At 47.0% G+C, this 14,499-nt stretch overlaps 5 protein-coding genes across 5 annotated transcripts; all 5 read right to left on the bottom strand.

The window, feature by feature from the left end:
* Positions 1–753: 753 nt before the first annotated feature.
* ONS95_014939 (uncharacterized protein) lies at positions 754–4,197 on the bottom strand (the record flags this gene model as incomplete). The annotated part of the gene is made up of 9 exons (XM_058508623.1): positions 754–1,220; positions 1,268–1,382; positions 1,428–1,830; positions 2,265–2,769; positions 2,886–3,211; positions 3,264–3,546; positions 3,665–3,830; positions 3,915–4,009; positions 4,074–4,197. 9 exons carry the CDS (start codon positions 4,195–4,197, stop codon positions 886–888), a joined length of 2,352 nt encoding a protein of 783 aa, XP_058356310.1. The 3' UTR covers positions 754–885.
* Positions 4,198–4,310: 113 nt separating this feature from the next.
* On the bottom strand, positions 4,311–4,562 carry ONS95_014938 (uncharacterized protein; the record flags this gene model as incomplete). The annotated part of the gene is made up of 1 exon (XM_058508622.1): positions 4,311–4,562. One exon carries the CDS (start codon positions 4,560–4,562, stop codon positions 4,311–4,313), a length of 252 nt encoding a protein of 83 aa, XP_058356309.1.
* A 1,415-nt stretch (positions 4,563–5,977) lies between these two features.
* On the bottom strand, positions 5,978–7,699 carry ONS95_014937 (uncharacterized protein; the record flags this gene model as incomplete). Its single annotated transcript, XM_058508621.1, has 4 exons — positions 5,978–6,159; positions 6,219–6,251; positions 6,324–6,605; positions 6,682–7,699. 4 exons carry the CDS (start codon positions 7,697–7,699, stop codon positions 5,978–5,980), a joined length of 1,515 nt encoding a protein of 504 aa, XP_058356308.1.
* A 1,457-nt stretch (positions 7,700–9,156) lies between these two features.
* ONS95_014936 (uncharacterized protein) lies at positions 9,157–10,554 on the bottom strand (the record flags this gene model as incomplete). Its single annotated transcript, XM_058508620.1, has 4 exons — positions 9,157–9,833; positions 9,948–10,188; positions 10,263–10,378; positions 10,440–10,554. The coding sequence occupies 4 exons, from the start codon at positions 10,552–10,554 to the stop codon at positions 9,157–9,159; spliced, it is 1,149 nt and encodes a 382-aa protein (XP_058356307.1).
* Positions 10,555–12,267: 1,713 nt separating this feature from the next.
* ONS95_014935 (uncharacterized protein) lies at positions 12,268–14,381 on the bottom strand. The gene is made up of 2 exons (XM_058508619.1): positions 13,394–14,381; positions 12,268–13,331 (listed from the first exon to the last, which is right to left on the bottom strand). The coding sequence occupies exon 1, from the start codon at positions 14,340–14,342 to the stop codon at positions 13,803–13,805; it is 540 nt and encodes a 179-aa protein (XP_058356306.1). The 5' UTR covers positions 14,343–14,381; the 3' UTR covers positions 12,268–13,331; positions 13,394–13,802.
* Between the last annotated feature and the right edge of the window lie 118 nt (positions 14,382–14,499).

The raw sequence follows: 14,499 nt of genomic DNA, 5'->3' as shown, positions 1-14,499 counted from the left end.
GGTTTGGCCTGCGCTGTATGAATAGTCACTGGCTACGGGGTACTTTCTTTATAATGATTCCTGTTTTTCAGAGCGACGGGATAGCGAGCACTGATTTTGGGTGGGGAGGCGATGTACAGGTTAGCGTCGGAATAATGTTTTCTTTACCAGATACCACTGTATAATACCACAACATCTTTCAACATAAATCCTTATCAATAAATAACTCCAACACAAACCCTACCACACAACCAAACCCTCACCATCCCGTTCAAACATTCCATTTCGTCTGACTCAATTCAATTTTACCGTGCCACCTCAAACACACTCACCTAACCGCACACGAAATCGTTAGACTCCTCCTCTTCTTCCCTCTCTCTTTTTTTGGCCTTGCACGAAATGCAGCCTATCTTATTTGTCACCACATCCATCACCGGCATTACGATTTCCCATCCTCTATTTATTCTAGTCCCGTCCCACCAAACTCACACGATACCACTCATCTTTCACATCCACCCCTCACAAGCCGTGTCATAAAAAGATTATCTTCCTCTTGTAATGCATCTTACCACCGATCAACCTTTGTTGGAGAAAGTACTTCCAGTAGCCGTTCCAACAGCTTGAAGCACACACCCATTGGAAGCCTGATTTTCCAGGTAGGAGTGGAGTGGAACATCATCTCGGCTTGAAGCTGCAGATAACAAATCTCGATTGATGAGCTAAGTAATGCAAACAATTATTGTAACGCCAAGAGTAATATAAGTCAAACGCACAATTCAAAACCACCTGTGATTACAAGCAGTCCTCCAATCATCACATTTTTTGACGAACTGCACAGCAAACTCGCCAGCAGGACCAGCCCTACACTGCCAGTAATTTCGAAGTACTTTGTCCGGCAACCCTTCCTCATTTTGTGTTTTGCCCTTCAATGCCAGATTGACCACCATCAAGCGATACCTTCCTGATAGGAGAGCCATATTCAAAGCTATTCGGAGTCTTGAGACCTTCATCGCGATGACTAAAATCCTCTGGATCAAGAGCCAAGATAGGTTTGATAGCTTTCATTGGGACAGGCTTGACGAGGTAAAGGTCCACTCCACTGTCAGAGGCGTCTCTTTGGTACTTCTCGGATGAGAAGCATGTCAGGGCAACGATTCGGGTTCGAGGTAGACATTGTTCTTCTTCGTAGGCTCGGATGTGTCGGGTTGATGTCAGGCCGTCCATGATTGGCATCGAGAGATCTAAACAAAATCAATAACATCTCATATGAACAGATGGGGAGTCGTACCCATAAAGATAACCTTGAAAACATCTGGTGTGGCTTGGTATTGCTCTAGAGCCTCGAGTCCGTTCATTGCTGTTACATGTTCTTGCTTCGTACTTCTCATACAATGCATGAGAATCTGTGGGTCAGTGAGATGTGATCCGATGGGCTAAAAGAGGCTTACCTTCATGTTCACAGCATTGTCTTCGACGAGCAGAACTTTGTTCCTTACCGGACTAGGAATTGGCGACATGGAGTTCGTGACAGGAGAAGATACGATTTTCTCTCCATTCAAAGACGAGTCTTCCTGCTCTTCAACAAGTCGTTTCGACACATCAGCAAGGCGAGCCGCATGATCGGGGACCGGGTCCTGAAGGGTTGGTGTTGATGACGGAACCTGAAAATTCTTTGACATGCCCGCTTGAGCAGCTTTTGGAACGATTATGGGAGTTTCAGCGCTGGCCGGACTTAGATCTGAAGACAAAGAAGCGCTCTGTATCTTTGCGGACGCTATTGTACTGGCCACTGGGGAAAGTTTCGTGTCCAGGCAGACCTTCAGAGCACGTGCAAGCTTATGTGGACCAGCTCTACAAGATATCAGCTCAGTGTTGGACATAATAATAATAGGTTCTGGAACACAGAGAATTTGTCACGACGTTGGAAGCCAAGAAGAGATGTGATGTATCCACAAAATCAAAGGGCGAACTCACGGCATTCAGAGGTAATAAACTCCTCTGGTACCCAACAGGCGACTCTCTGCCGTATCTTCGAATACGATCAATGGGATTGAGCTGGAATGCTCTTCGAGCAAATTAGTTTGGAACGAAGTCCAAGTAGAATATCTCCGGCTGCTGATTCCAAACTTTGACTTGTGCTGACTTCCATTGAAAACCAGTCAGACGCCATAGAGGTCAACGATTGCTTCAAACCGAGCATGGACTTTGCATGTGCACTAAGAATCCCTGTGGGTTCATCTTTCACTTCATAGAGTCAGCAAGATTCTTAAATGCTGAGGTCGCACAAGACCATAGGTTTGACGGCGGATTTTTCAAACTTCAAGTGATCAACAATCATGCTGGTGTACATACCATCAGGATAATAGTCGAAGCCCACGAGGCACAGTCGAAGTCCTTTGGTTCGCAATCTGACATCATGGAGAAGATTCTGGCTGTCGGTCGAACCTTCAATTGGTGATACTGAGGGCGAATGAAGAGGAACCGAGACTGTGACTTTCGTCCCCTGTCTGATTTCGCTTTGAATATCTATCAGCCCACCCAGGTCTCGTACAAGATGTCGAACAATGGAGAGACCGAGGCCAGTACCGACGGCCATTTGATCTTCCTGTACGAAAGGTGTAAAGACATTATACTTTAAATAGTTTTCAGACATTCCTCTACCTGAATCTTCGATCTGTAAAGTGACTACGTGTGACCCAGAGGATTTTGGCGATGGGGAAGGCCCCTTTCTTAATGAGACGTTGATGAATCCTGCTCCTGTATACTTCAGGGCATTTCCAAACAAGTTCACTGGAGATGAGATCAGCAGTGACCCTATCATGAGACTCTACGCTGATTTGTGGTAAGACAGTTTATCGCTCCGTTTGTCTTTAACATTTGAGCTTCTGTAATGGATGAAGACTTACTGAGTATTCTTGTCCAGGCACTGACTTGAGACTTGAAAATCCAGGAATCTGATTTGGAAATATTAAGTATGAGCATCACTTTGCTATTGGTCGAACTCGCTTTGATGAGACTGCTCGCCGGAGACTTAAGATCTTCAGAAGTGGCAAATGTTGATTTGTGAAAATCATGCCCGTAGTAAACACTTTCCATTGTGGATTCGATGATGTCGCATAGATCTACATGCTTCATTCTCTTTAGTGCCCCGCTTTCTGTCGGTGTGCTGGTGTTGGACTTGGATGAGAACTTTCTGGGGAGAAAGGATTTCGACGTAATGGCATAATCTAGACTGCAAAGTTTAGTGAATCGTACCTATTCGGGTATTGCCAAGTGGATCTTACATTTGATCCATCGTATCCAAAAGGACTTCACCACAGACAGTGATGGTTCTAATCATATCATCTTGTAAAAGTCCCGTTGATGTCTCTTGTAATGCTTCGGAACTAGCAAGAACGCCATGCAGAGGTGAGCGGAGTTCGTGGCTGACCGATGAGATGAAGTCCATCTTCTCTCGCTCAGCAATCGAAACATCAAGCCTAGATTTTTCTGACATGATGCAGCTCGTAAACGCTGCAAGGTAGTTAATGTCAGAAGGATGGATGATTCGTGCATAGTCTGTTGTCCCTGTGCAGATGTCAACAAAGTTCCTGAGAAAGTTATAAGGTTCCTTTGGAAAAGGAGGGACTGGTAAGGTTTAGAAGGGTATGCGTACATGCATTTTCATTTTCTCTTCAAATCATACCATTAGTATTCTTAATGGCTCCGAATATCTTCGCTCCCGTTTTGGTGACCGGATTGTCCATGATTAGCTGCGATTCGGGATCTATGTCATCTTCGTAGAATAGGAGAGAAAGTTCGTAGGAATTTGGCTTCTTCTTTGGTGCTTTTGTGGCAGGTGAGGTTTTATTCTATGCTTGTTGGCTGTTACATCTTGTTTCGATAAGCTGGTAGTGATGGAAAATTCCCAAGCCCGATGATTTGCCAGCGTATACCGGATAGCGATGATCCTTCTTGCAAAGTCTTCTCCTGTTTGCTCCATTCATGGCGAGAGGAATGATATTCGTAAGGGAGTCTATTGGAGTTGGGCCTAGTAATGAATCAATAGATACATCCCAGTCTCATATCCCAACGCCTTCTTCCCCTCGACATACTTGTTGAATCCCTTCGTGTGCTCGCCATACCACTCCTCCATAAAATCTTTGATACTGCCACCAAATGTAGTGATGACATCCCTCCAATCGAAGTCAGGCTATGTAGCCCCGTGAGCTCGGTCATGGTCCACTGTAGAGTGGGGACCACGGTCATACAGTATCTGATTCCAGCTACGGGGCAACCTGGGCCAGAGGGTGTCGGTGTTGGTCTGGATCGGCGTGGCCGGTCATCGAGCTTTATTGGGTAAATATCGCTGCTGCTTGTAGTGTCATCGCTACTGGAATCATCAGGGCTATCTGGTTCATCTCCGAGCTGCGATTTTGCAAGGTCGTCGCTTTCCTCGTCGTCTCCCTCTTCTCCCTCTTCTCCCTCTTCTCCCTCTTCTCCCTCTTCTCCCTCTTCTCCCTCTTCTCCCTCTTCTCCCTCTTCTCCCTCTTCTCCCTCTTCTCCCTCGTCATCACCATCATCCGAGTCCACCTTCCATCCATCTTGCGCCAGTGCAGCACTTCTTCCTCTAAGTCTCACAATCTTTCCCAAACGAAGCCATTCCTCAGACTTCGTCTCAATGAATGACGTCCTCCAATCCCTATCCCCATTCCTATTCCTAGTCCCGAGTCACCTTTCCCTATATTCCTTTTTTAGTGCATCGATCCTCAAGTTTTCGCGTTCCCCTCGGTCTTCCAGAAGGACACGCTCCTCCCTCTCAGTTTTCTGGCCAGAAGTAGCATCGCAAGCCATCTTGAAGTGCGCATGGGCGGACTCAGGGCTCTAGTCGAGATCGCTAGTGGATTTGGCTGGGGCCGACATCATTCGGATTAAATGAATCTAGAGGGTAAAAAGGCATGATTATATTTGTCGAGATATACCTAGTTGTATATAATGTATGAAATCAATTATGGAGCATTCGACGGTAATCTAGTTCATATTGTGGAAGGCTACAAGAGTATTCTCGAAACCAGGGGCCTACCAATGGTGCATCCGTGGATATCAAAGAGCCTAAGGACACAAACAAGTGAAAATTTGAGTTGAAAACACAAGTTTAGAAATTGCTGGGATTGACTTGTATTGTACCATTGGAGCTAAAATGCCGTATCTAAGCCATGGCGTACTACGAGAAACTTCTGTCATTGAGCGGTGTCGACAAATTTGTTGACTGAAAGGCTTTTTCTGATCACAGAATAAATAACTTCCTCGAGCCATCTAAACTATAATCTAGTCCTTCACATTATCTCTCCGACTGGCGTTGTATGTGTTCTTTCTTGTAACATCCAAGGAGTTCGAGTAGCAACTCCACCAAGCGACTGGGTCTCACCAGACAATATAGAACGGGATTCAAGTAAGAAGCCATCAATGAATGATTTTTCTGGAATTTAAAAAGTGAAAGTCGTTTCTTTTAGACTCCCGGGAAAGTTGTCAGTTTGACTTCCAGGCGTCTTGTTTACTTCACTCTCGCTTAATGCTTGGCACACTGTCTGGCGTTGCCAGGACTTGGCTCGCTGCAGTAGATCAAGCGGCGAGTACTGCATAGGGAGAAGTTGGATTCATTTATATATAGAAAAGGTCATGATGAAGGTCCTATAGAAATAAGTGACTTGGTAATGCTTGCTGGGCGTACAATTCATGCTCGTCTAGGCGCTGTAATTATATTTGCTGCCAGCAGATGCATGCAATGGACCGCGCAAGCTGTGGATCTTTGATACAAGATTTTATCAAATCAATTATCCATCAACAGGGATCTCGAGCTGCTCAGACTTGAACCAGAATTATCTTGAGATTGGACGAGTTCAGGTCCGCCATCCATTTAGGTTGCCTCCAGGCTTCAGGTTCTCGTCTGTTTTTATGAAGTACTGTCTATTTCCCACCGGGTTTTCCCGATTGATTGAGCTTATCCTCTGAGTCTTTTTCATTCATCATAATCTATCTCTTCACTTGAGCTTGTGATAATCTTTCTTCGCTTCTGTTTTAGACCCGAAACAGCCTCTGGCGATCGTTTGCGAGGAAATGGTGACGCTGCACGATTAGACATTTCCTGATTCGAGGACCTGTTGGAAGTCACTACTGTGAGATTCGGTGGAATTTTGGGTCCTATAGAGATGAGTGCACGTTTAAGACTTGATTTTGAGAGAGAGAGAGAAGCTTCATACCTTTAGGACCAGTTAGACCCAGCTGATGGAACACTACCCTTCGTCAATAAGAGCTTCTTGCAGCCAATACGAATGAGACTGTAGCTCCTCCGCGACTTCTCATACCTGGTGAATCTATATTCTGAATAGTTTGCAAGCCATCCTGAGACTCACTGGATTCTGTCTGATTGTGCAAATTTGGTTGATAATTTCTGTCCAAATCACGGTCCGCCGGTGCCGGTGTCATGAAAAGGCCTCTATCTTCAATTTCTTCATTTTTGATTCCTTCTGGGAGTACCTCTTTCCCATGATTTAGGTTTTTAGGACCGTCTTGACCTTCCAGCTCTACAGGATCTTCATCTGCGTCTCCATCACAGCTGTCGTCTGTATCCTCCAAAGGAACGAAGACTTTCCAAGGTTTTGAATTAGCTTCAAACGTAGAGTTGCATCATATTGAGAACAAGATACGCTGGCCTCAACGTACCTGATTGATTCTCTGCGGAGCTTACTTTGCTACCTTCGCCATTGTCATGGCGGTGACCATCTTCCCGCTCTGAGAAGTCTGCAGAATTATCTGAGCCCCCGAACTGTCCAGGGCGTTCCGACAGATGTCTGGAGCTCGTTTTCTTGCGCTTGCGTCCAAGTTTCTCGTCAAAACGTTTCCTGAAATCATCATACCATTTAAGAGTTGCGTCCTCAACCAGGTATCCAAATTTTTTTACCACGTCTTTTTTCCGTATGATTCCATTTTCGTCTTCGTGGAACTCATTGCTATGCTTTTTCCACGTTTTTCTGATGCCGTCCTCGGTCTTGCCTTTCGAACCGTACCAACGGTTCTCGTTATTGAAGCATTCACAACGGAGAACATACACCCTACCGCTTTCCTTTACCACAGACTCCCAGTCCTCGATATTCTGTATAGTTAGGGCTCTTCCCCGTTCGAACTCGACTTCCTGGGGCGTACTTTTGATCCCTGGGGTATCTGTCTCATTCCCAGATACAGAATCATTCCAATCCAACTCACAATCCATCTCTGGCGGGTCCGATAGGGGTGAGTCTACATCCTCAGGAGAATTCTTCCCATCTGCCCGAACATTCTCGGCTGGCTCTGACTTCCCTTTCCAATGTAACTCCTTCGCTCTACGCTTGTTCCTCATCAAACTCAAAGCATATTTTCTGAAACACGCCCCAGCGTCCATGTCCTTCTCACTTTCCATCCTGTAAAACAACTCGCGATCTTCCCCGATTCGTTTGTTGTCTCGCTGCAAGTCCTCTTTGATCCGCGCTGAGACAACAGCCCGTTTCTCCTCATATAGTCGCTTCTTGCCCCGTTCCTCTGAATTCTGGTAGATCTCGAGGATTGTTTCAGAATCGAGACGTTCCAGAAGAGCAAAGTCTCTACTAAACTCGAAGTTCATCTGCGGTGAATTTTCTTTGACATCTTGCTGGACTTCAACTTGTCGTAGCCGAGCATAACAGTCTCCGTGTGTATTCCGTGCCATTTCGAAACCGTTTCTCGCTCCTCTACCTTCAGGAATAGCCCTAAGTCTACCGTCCCTTTGATGAATCTGTGCGGGTCTGGTAAGCTGTGTTCGCCACGGTGACGGTTCAGCAACGCTATCCAGAAGTGCCACACGGCGAGCAAGTATTAACGTGTAGGGGTATGGATGTGAAAGAATGATACAGGAAACTTCTGCAGGAATAATAGGGCAGTTTGCTGTTCAAATTAATGGAGAGGGAGGGAAATTATAGCATGCTGAAAGGAGAAAGACCGCCTAGCTATCATGAGAGCCGTCGCTGTTGGAGGGGAGGCAGGCGCGATCGAGTAAGTCGTGGTGTATGGCACCGTTCCACTGTACTGCATTAACAAGCCAACCTCACAGAGCAGTCTCATCAAAGCAGTGAAGTACTCATCCCATCATCTTAATGGGTTGAATCTGGCATCCCTGATCGGCAAATCATGAACATTCATTCTTACTTCACCAAAGTCATGTTCAAGAAGCTCTAGAGTATCATCTCCTTCACTCAATTCTCACAAAAACCACGTCCTCGTGGCATCGTTATCCACTTAAAAGTCGCTTGCATGCACCTCATCTTCTCTTCCAGCCTCATCTGTGACGACTGATGATTCTAGCACAGCTAGCTCTTCAGCGGATAATGGATGGAGTTATTTCTTCAGAATTTACAGCTGTTTAAGAACGGCTGCTGAGGTGGGTATGTGGGAGCGGAACCCTAAGTGGAATCACCCGCTATATCTATCATAGCTTCCGCTGCTAGCTCACAACATTCGCCTATCGCATCCTATACATCTGACGGAAGCTGTAGCAATATTCACACGAAGCATGTACTGAAATATTGGCGAGACCACTGGTCTAGTCGAAGTACGCAGTACATGCCTGGAGTGGTTTTACTTCTGGGACAGAGTCCAGATCTTCAACCCCAGGAGACGGGCATTTGCAGTTGGAATATGGAAGACCGCGATTCATCGGTAGATAGTGAAAGAAGACCTCAACCCCCCGCCCTTCCGAAAATGACTGAACGTACGAACACAGCCACCTGGCATTTCATTCGGAAATGAAGGAATTTATCCAGCGGCCTGCTCACAGCAATCGCAAAATGAATGCTGCCCCGTTACAAACAACCATGTTCAGATTCGACAAATGGCACAAAATCCTGCACGTAAAAAGCTGAAGGTCAGCGAACTTCATTCTCTAAGGCTATGCTTCTAGCCCTATCCAAGCTTCTTCTATTCTCAGTACTCATCAAGAATCATCCGATTCCATACCATGTTGTGCATCCCCATATCCGGCTTCAGTTCTACTCCTCTAAATCCTTGAATCGGCCTTTCTATGACGACCCTTTATCCCTGTCCTATGGAATTCAATCCAGTCATTCCCTGCAACATTTCATGAAACGGAGGAATGTAGTCGTAATCTTGTATCTAGTCCTTGTCATCCTTTCAAGCCCATCTCCCAAGGACAGCCATGAGTCCAGCTCCGAGGCACATGCAGCCATAAGCGAAAAGCATTATCTTGATAGAGCTCTTTCGCATCTCTGGGTTGAACATGAATTCGTGAGCCATTAACTCTACCAGTCCCGTGTAGATCAGAATCCCAGCACTGATAGCGTCGAAGACACCTTGTACAATGAGAGTTCGAGCACTCCCTGGCTCGAAGCTGCTACGCACACCAAGTCCAATGGCAATAGCGAGTGGTGTGGTGAGACCGAATGCTGCTCCCATTGCCCATGGCAGCCAGCTTTTGCTTTTCGGCCACGCAGCAGTTGCTAGTCGGGATCCGAGACCGAGACCCTCGAATGTTTGGTGGAATGAGAGCACGATGTATAGGACATTGAACTCTGATCCTGCAACAGCTAGAGTGAGACCTATAAATATCGAGTGAAATATGACGCCGAATTCGAGGATGAAAAGTCCTGTCATCTGTGCTGCGAAATGCTCGTCATCATCGGAGTGAGACCGACTGTGTCCCAGGTGATCTTGACCTCCGGGAGGATAGCTGAAATCATCTTCCCTTCCTGGTACACGCCCATTGGATATCACTCTCGATGCCCCTTCGCCGACGACATTGTTGACAGTTGAAGCTGCACTCGCACTTGCATGGCCATATCCGTTGGATGCTGTTTTAGACTGATTAGCTCAGGACATCTCAACCAACCAGATTTATCTTCCGCTACTCAGAACAACAGGTAGAGACAGCATCGGCCTTTGAATGGAAATAGAAGAATGCTTACACTTCTTCAATGCACTGTCCGACCCACCATCCTTCTCGGTATCTCGCAACAAGTTCTTCGCAGGATCAACAGTCTCGCTTTCGTGCTCATGGCTACCAAAAACATCAAATCTTGAGGCCATCAGTTCAATGAAGAACATGGTGAAGATGGTCATAAGGGCAATCCCCTCCGCCCAGCTGTATTCCGTAATCGCGCCGGTCAAACATGGTGATTGAAGCGCTTCTGTGGCCGGTGCCATAAGCTATATTCCATAAGTATTTATTCGCTTGTTCGGAATGGTTGCATCATTGAGACGGCCGAGTAGGAGTTACTCACATGTATGAATGCTGTAGCAACGATTACTCCCGAACCGAAATACTTCGCAATGAAGAATGCTACAGGAGGAACATGCATGCGCTTTGTTCTCGCAAGAGCAATTGGCAGCAAGGCGCCTATATACATAGCATTAGTTGTGCCATAACAAAGCCAGACTGTACCGCAGAATAAACGTACCAAGCATAGACCCAAATCCAATTACGAAAATGGAGGATATTCGGAGGCCCAGTCGGCCATCGTACTCATTGCCATTATCGCAAGATACCTCGACAAAGGCTGGAACTTCCGACATGACGATGTAGACGCTTCTCAGCTTCTGCTCTGCCCACTTCCGCTCCCGCTCGCCAACCTGCGAGCTCTATATATCAAGGTATATATATGTCCGCCAATCGTGTTCGCAAAGCAACGTATCGTAGGGTTACCGAGTAGAGGTAGAGTTGAGGATGGGGCTGAATTTGAGTTGAGTGCTGAAGGGCGACAACAGCTGCAATTTCCAGGACTCGAAGAGATGTTGATTTCACGAGGATATGATATTGCGTAAGGTTGTTGCGATGGAGAACAATCGTCGATCCTAGAGTAAGACGGTTTTGCTAGTCGGCGGACTTTGTTCATGGACTATTTCGAGAAGGGTTGGTTGGTTCTGCCGGAAGAAAGAGGTGGGTGGTTGTGGTGGAGAGCTGGACTTTGGGTACCTTGTGAGGTATCTCAAAAGCGGAACGGAACAATCACAAATCACTCAGCTGGTGGATGCTGGCACACCGGTATATATATGTATATATAAAGAGAGAGAGAAATGACACACAATGGCAGTGGTAGAGAATACCAGAGAGACGGAGACAAGATGTGATGCGGTACAAGGAAACGGAAAGGGAAGGATAACTCCCAGGTTGCCTTGGGGCAGGGCAGGGCAGGGCAGGGCATGGCATGGATGGTGGGGGCGCGAGTTGCTGGAATTGAGTACCTTGTGAGGTATAAGTACTGCACTGCCAAGGACGGATCTCATCGAGGAAAACTCTTTCTCTCTCTGCGCTCTCGTCTTCAATTCGCCATTCGCCGAGAGGAGAGGATATAGACTTTGATCGTCAATGTAAATTAACTCATAAAAAGCATTGACGGACGATGCGCTGGCTAGAGCGACGGAGGGACAATATTAATTCCCTTAGAGGTGGGATGGATGGCCCTTTGTTTGTTTGTCGATGCGCCAGAGGATAGAGGACATCATATCGTCCATGGCTCTCGCAGACAGCGCTTTGAGGGTGGATGCCATGCCATGCCATGCCGTCAGCACGGTAAGCTTCGGGCTTAGTCGCTTGACCCTTGCTCTCATACTGTAGGTCCCATTGGTTCCATAATCTTGTCTTCTCTTCTCTTCTCTTCTCGTTCTCGTGGGTCGCAGATACGATTATGCTGTGCGCTTCGGATTTGCGTTGAAGGTCCAAGGTAAGTGTGGTGGAAAGAAAGCAAGAGAAAGGAGGAGACTGAGCAAGAGGAACGGGGAAGAAGATTCAGCTTTCTCGTTCGCCTCGCTCTGCCACCAGTCAAAAGCGAGCAAAATCCGCCGTGCAACGGAACACAACATCGCAACATCACTGGTTGCGAACGTGTCCCCGAAAAGAGGTGTCTCGAACTCCATGTCGGCTTCAGAATTGGATACGCCGGGGTTCCTTCTGACAAGCATGGGTTAGTGAAGTCATCTGAACTGTCAATTGGAGATGAGCTATCAAGACGGGCGTCGAGATGACTTACCAGTTGTTCTGGCCATCCCTCCAAATGGTACGGGATACCCTAGATATCGTCAACAAAGAAAAACGACGAACCCTAAATGGAAGAATTTCGCCGTTTGTCCATGACTGGTTTCTACCGGTTGTTTGTAGAATTCAACCGAGAGTCATTTTCGAGCCACACCTCTTCTCGAAATACAATCCGAGAGCAGAACACCAATCAATACCTCCCCCTCCCCCACTCCTGCTGCAACTTTGCAGTGACTGGATCTGAAGTCCTGTGTACACAGTTCCTGCGATCTAGACTTTCCTTCGTTTTGCAATTGTCCATAGGGAAAGGTGTGCTGGCGAGACAGTAAACATTGTGGAACCACAGTTCCCGAGTTTTTCGAGATCTTTTACCGCTACTGTCACGTTCAGCTCAAGTATTGAGCTCTAGATGTCACGATGGCTGCAATAGAGTTTGAGCTTTCCTTTGTTTTTGTTTTTCTCGGCAAAGAAACACCCATGAGTTACCGAGCCAATCTTTGGGTGGATGCTGACAACTATGAATGGTGAGGCAATTACGGAGGTGCTGCTACCAGAAGTCGACTTCTTAACCATGATACTACCTATGAGATGAATGTGTCGATCATAGCCTATCATCCATCGGCGACATCAAAATCAACGTTCTGATTCTGATGATGAGAGTGTGCCCATGTTCATCCCAAAGTGTTGCTCCAAAATACAGTTTACCTCTAAGCCCCCGGACAATCAACCTTCACCTGATCAATCCTAATGAGAACCTCCTACTCAACAAGGAAATCTTCCCCATCTCTGTCACTGCCACTATCCCTCTCACTCAGCCCCCCCCTCTCCGGCGTCTCCAAATTTTCAAGTTGATCACCCTCCCCCTTTTCAAACAAACTCCCACCTGTACCAAAGGCTCCATCCTCAGGGATCGAATCCTCTACCCACCCATCACTAACATCCCACCATATCCTCTCCAGTCTCTTTCATTCCCTCCCCACCACGTTCCACGACCCTAAACTCAAACTCAAACATGTCCAGCTTCGCAATTAATAAACTCGTATACTTCGCCAGCGGAATCTCAATCTCCTTACCGTCCAGCCCCCTCTTCTTCCTAATGTCAAATGCCCAAGCAAGACCACCCATTACAAAGAACAGTTACTACTCGATGATATCGACGCCTGTGTATGTACGGCAGCCGAATCCGAACTGAGAGTGTGCTTTGAGGGTGGGGTATTGAGTTAGGGGTTCACGGTATACTGGGTAGAAGGGGGAGAGCCAGCGTCCGGGAAGGAAGGAGTCAGGGAAGGGATAGATGGTGGGATCGCGGGTTATACCCCTGCGGTATGAGTCAGTTCTGTTGTCTTGTAATTGATTGAAGGAGGAGCAAGAGGAACTCACCATTCTAGAGCATGGATTGGGGCGCCTGCTGGGATGTGGTACCCGTTGTAGAGATCATCTTTTTCGAGACAGTGGGGGATCCCGATCGTGAATTAGAGATTGCACGTTATAATCCGTCTTACAAAGAGCAATTATCTTTGGAAAGAACTGAAAAGGGTAAGCAAATCTCGCTTATGGAACATACCAGTAGGAACAGGCTGTCTCCACCTAACCACCTCCTTCACCACAGCCCTCAACATCGGCAATCTCTGTCTATCCTCCCACTCCGGACACCTCGCCCCACAAACACTCCTCATCTCCTCCCTCAACTTCTCTTCCACTCCGGATGCTGGCACATCGCCAGTGGATGACTCTGCAACAGGCTCCCAATCGTCAGTGCACCGGCAATAGCTATCATTCCAACAATGTACTAGCCTTCTTCATCACGCATGTCGTGCGTCCCTTTATCTTTTCCTCCAAGGAACACTTTCATGCAGCTGGGTGCTGCAATTCCGTTTGAGATGGCGGATTTTACGGTGTCGTAGTAGTGCCGGAAGAATTTGTGCTCCCGATATATATATTGCATGCTGGCGTTTTCAACTTGTTGCCAGGGACTTAGCCAAGCAGGGAGGTGAGAGAGCCATGAGACAATGTCGGGAACTGCGCCGGAGGGGGAAATAGGAACTAGTAGCCCGATATTATGTACCAATGCGAAGTTCGTCGGCAGAGTGAGAAGCTCCCCACGAGAGCCGAGCAATGGTACGACTGGTATATTACTCGCTGAGCGATGCAATTCAAAGGGTCTTTGCTCATCTGTAAGAGGCGCTTGCATTCTACAGATGGATAATCGTATAGCAACTCCGCCGTTGGGCGGGACATGACCTGGTGCGAGACTTTGCGTTGACGTGTCCATGTTTCTGAAACTTCGTGAGTGATAGAAGCAGAACCATTCTGGGAAGGGAGAAACCATACCAGTACATCCAAGCAGGGCCAGATGATCTCCAGAAGTCCTGTTATGTGAAAGATCAGGAATCGTTGGTCGATCTGATTATATTGTCCCTCGCTTGGACAGCAACTCGTTGGCAACCTCTTCAGAGGATATCCAGACGTGGACCGAACCGAAGATT

The sequence above is a fragment of the Cadophora gregata genome (genome assembly GCF_030347475.1).
Source record: "Cadophora gregata isolate MNR1 chromosome Unknown scaffold_9, whole genome shotgun sequence".
Lineage (NCBI taxonomy): Eukaryota > Fungi > Ascomycota > Leotiomycetes > Helotiales > Ploettnerulaceae > Cadophora > Cadophora gregata.
Note: the sequence above shows the minus strand (reverse complement) of the source record. Positions and strands in the feature narration are given on the sequence as shown.